General features: G+C 48.4%; 1 protein-coding gene across 1 annotated transcript; it reads right to left on the reverse strand.

The window, feature by feature from the left end:
• Positions 1-783: 783 nt before the first annotated feature.
• On the reverse strand, positions 784-1,281 carry Pmar_PMAR013600 (hypothetical protein; the record flags this gene model as incomplete). Its single annotated transcript, XM_002788892.1, has 2 exons — positions 784-876; positions 1,174-1,281. 2 exons carry the CDS (start codon positions 1,279-1,281, stop codon positions 784-786), a joined length of 201 nt encoding a protein of 66 aa, XP_002788938.1.
• Positions 1,282-1,541: the final 260 nt, after the last annotated feature.

Consider the following 1,541-nt stretch of genomic DNA (forward strand, 5'->3'; position numbering starts at 1 on the left):
CTGATCTCCGCCAACGTTATTTCTATTCAACAGATGTCTTGTCTTTTCGGCAACATTTCAACACGCTTTTGTAAAAGCCTCCTGTTACCGTAGCTCATTACTTGTGAGTGCTCGACAATATCGTCAATAGATTGAAACTAAATGGCGTCTGCGTTTCGGATGAGCATATCTATGATAGCCTCTGTAATAGTCCAAGAGAGCTGTGCGCTGATTGGGCTCTTTGGCTCTTTCTACCGATTGGACGGGGTGTCTCACCGGGCCCGGTGACCGGGGTACCTCCATTCATACTGACACGTTCCCCCCATGATATGTTCAGTCCACGAGCTCTTCGTCAATGAGCGGATTTGTACACCTTAACTCATCCACGTCACTTTCGTCCAGCTCCATCCGTTCACCTCTGTTTCATCCATGATCTTCTCGGTTAATTCTTTCCTTCCACGAGGTTTCATCCATTCATGCTCTCGTAACGATCGTTCCCTAAAATTTCCTCCGAAACACCTCATCCACTACTTTTCGTACACTAGCGACTTATTTCATCCATGCTCCTTTCGTTTTGGGCCGTTTTGGACATATGCGGCGCCGTCATGGTGGACCTTACCGTGCTATATTAGGCTAGCTCATCCACCTATATCATACAGGCTATATTATCGCTCGGCCACTAGCCTGATCAACGAGATTAACCGTATCCTGAGTTGGGATGAGATTCACTACTAAGAACGCAACACAGGCTGTGGCACAAGGAGCGTTGGTAGACTGACATCGAATGCATGGTCATTATCATCATCAGGTTTCAATAGGCACGTACACTTCCATGTCGACACTGTCTGTCTTCAGCGCTTCCCTCATCTCCTTCAAGTCCAGCTTAACACCATTCACCTAGAATAAAAATGGTGTACGACTCGCGATGACAACATCACAGGAAAGGCATCAGCATAACCACAAACATCAGTGTGACTATGCGACATGAGTTGGCCCTGATTAAGGGATAATCACAAGACACACATGACATACCATAGTAATGTAGGACCCTCCCGTCACTCTACTCTCCCCAGCCTGGCTTTTATTCCATTTGTCCAACAGCTGCCCTTCCATCCACAATAGTGACAATCTGTAAATCAGTAAGCACCCGTCCTCAATCAAAGCCCAGCCCGCCGAGCTGCCTGCACGACTCACCTCGAGGCAAGTCGGGCCTCCCATCACTGCTGCCCCAAGTAACGGTGCTTGATTCACAAAGCCGAACTTGTCGCCTGGTATCGTCTTCGTGAGTTTAACTCGAACCATTCTGCATGATGGAGCCGATGGTGGCTGAGACACAGAACAACTTACGACAACAAACACAATGATGATATTCTGCTAGTCTAGCAGCTCTTCGTCAGAAGTCAAGAGCTGTTCAGTAGGGACGCTCGACCCACCTAAGATGCATATCTCAACAACGTACCGGCTCCCTATCCCCTCACCTTCAAGAACCATAGTATGGGGAGCCACAGGGGACGGAATGCTCGGAATAGGAGAAGCCAACGCCTTCAAAGGGAGTGTCGGAT

This window comes from Perkinsus marinus (assembly GCF_000006405.1).
Source record: "Perkinsus marinus ATCC 50983 genomic scaffold scf_1104296795182, whole genome shotgun sequence".
Classification (NCBI taxonomy): domain Eukaryota; phylum Perkinsozoa; order Perkinsida; family Perkinsidae; genus Perkinsus; species Perkinsus marinus.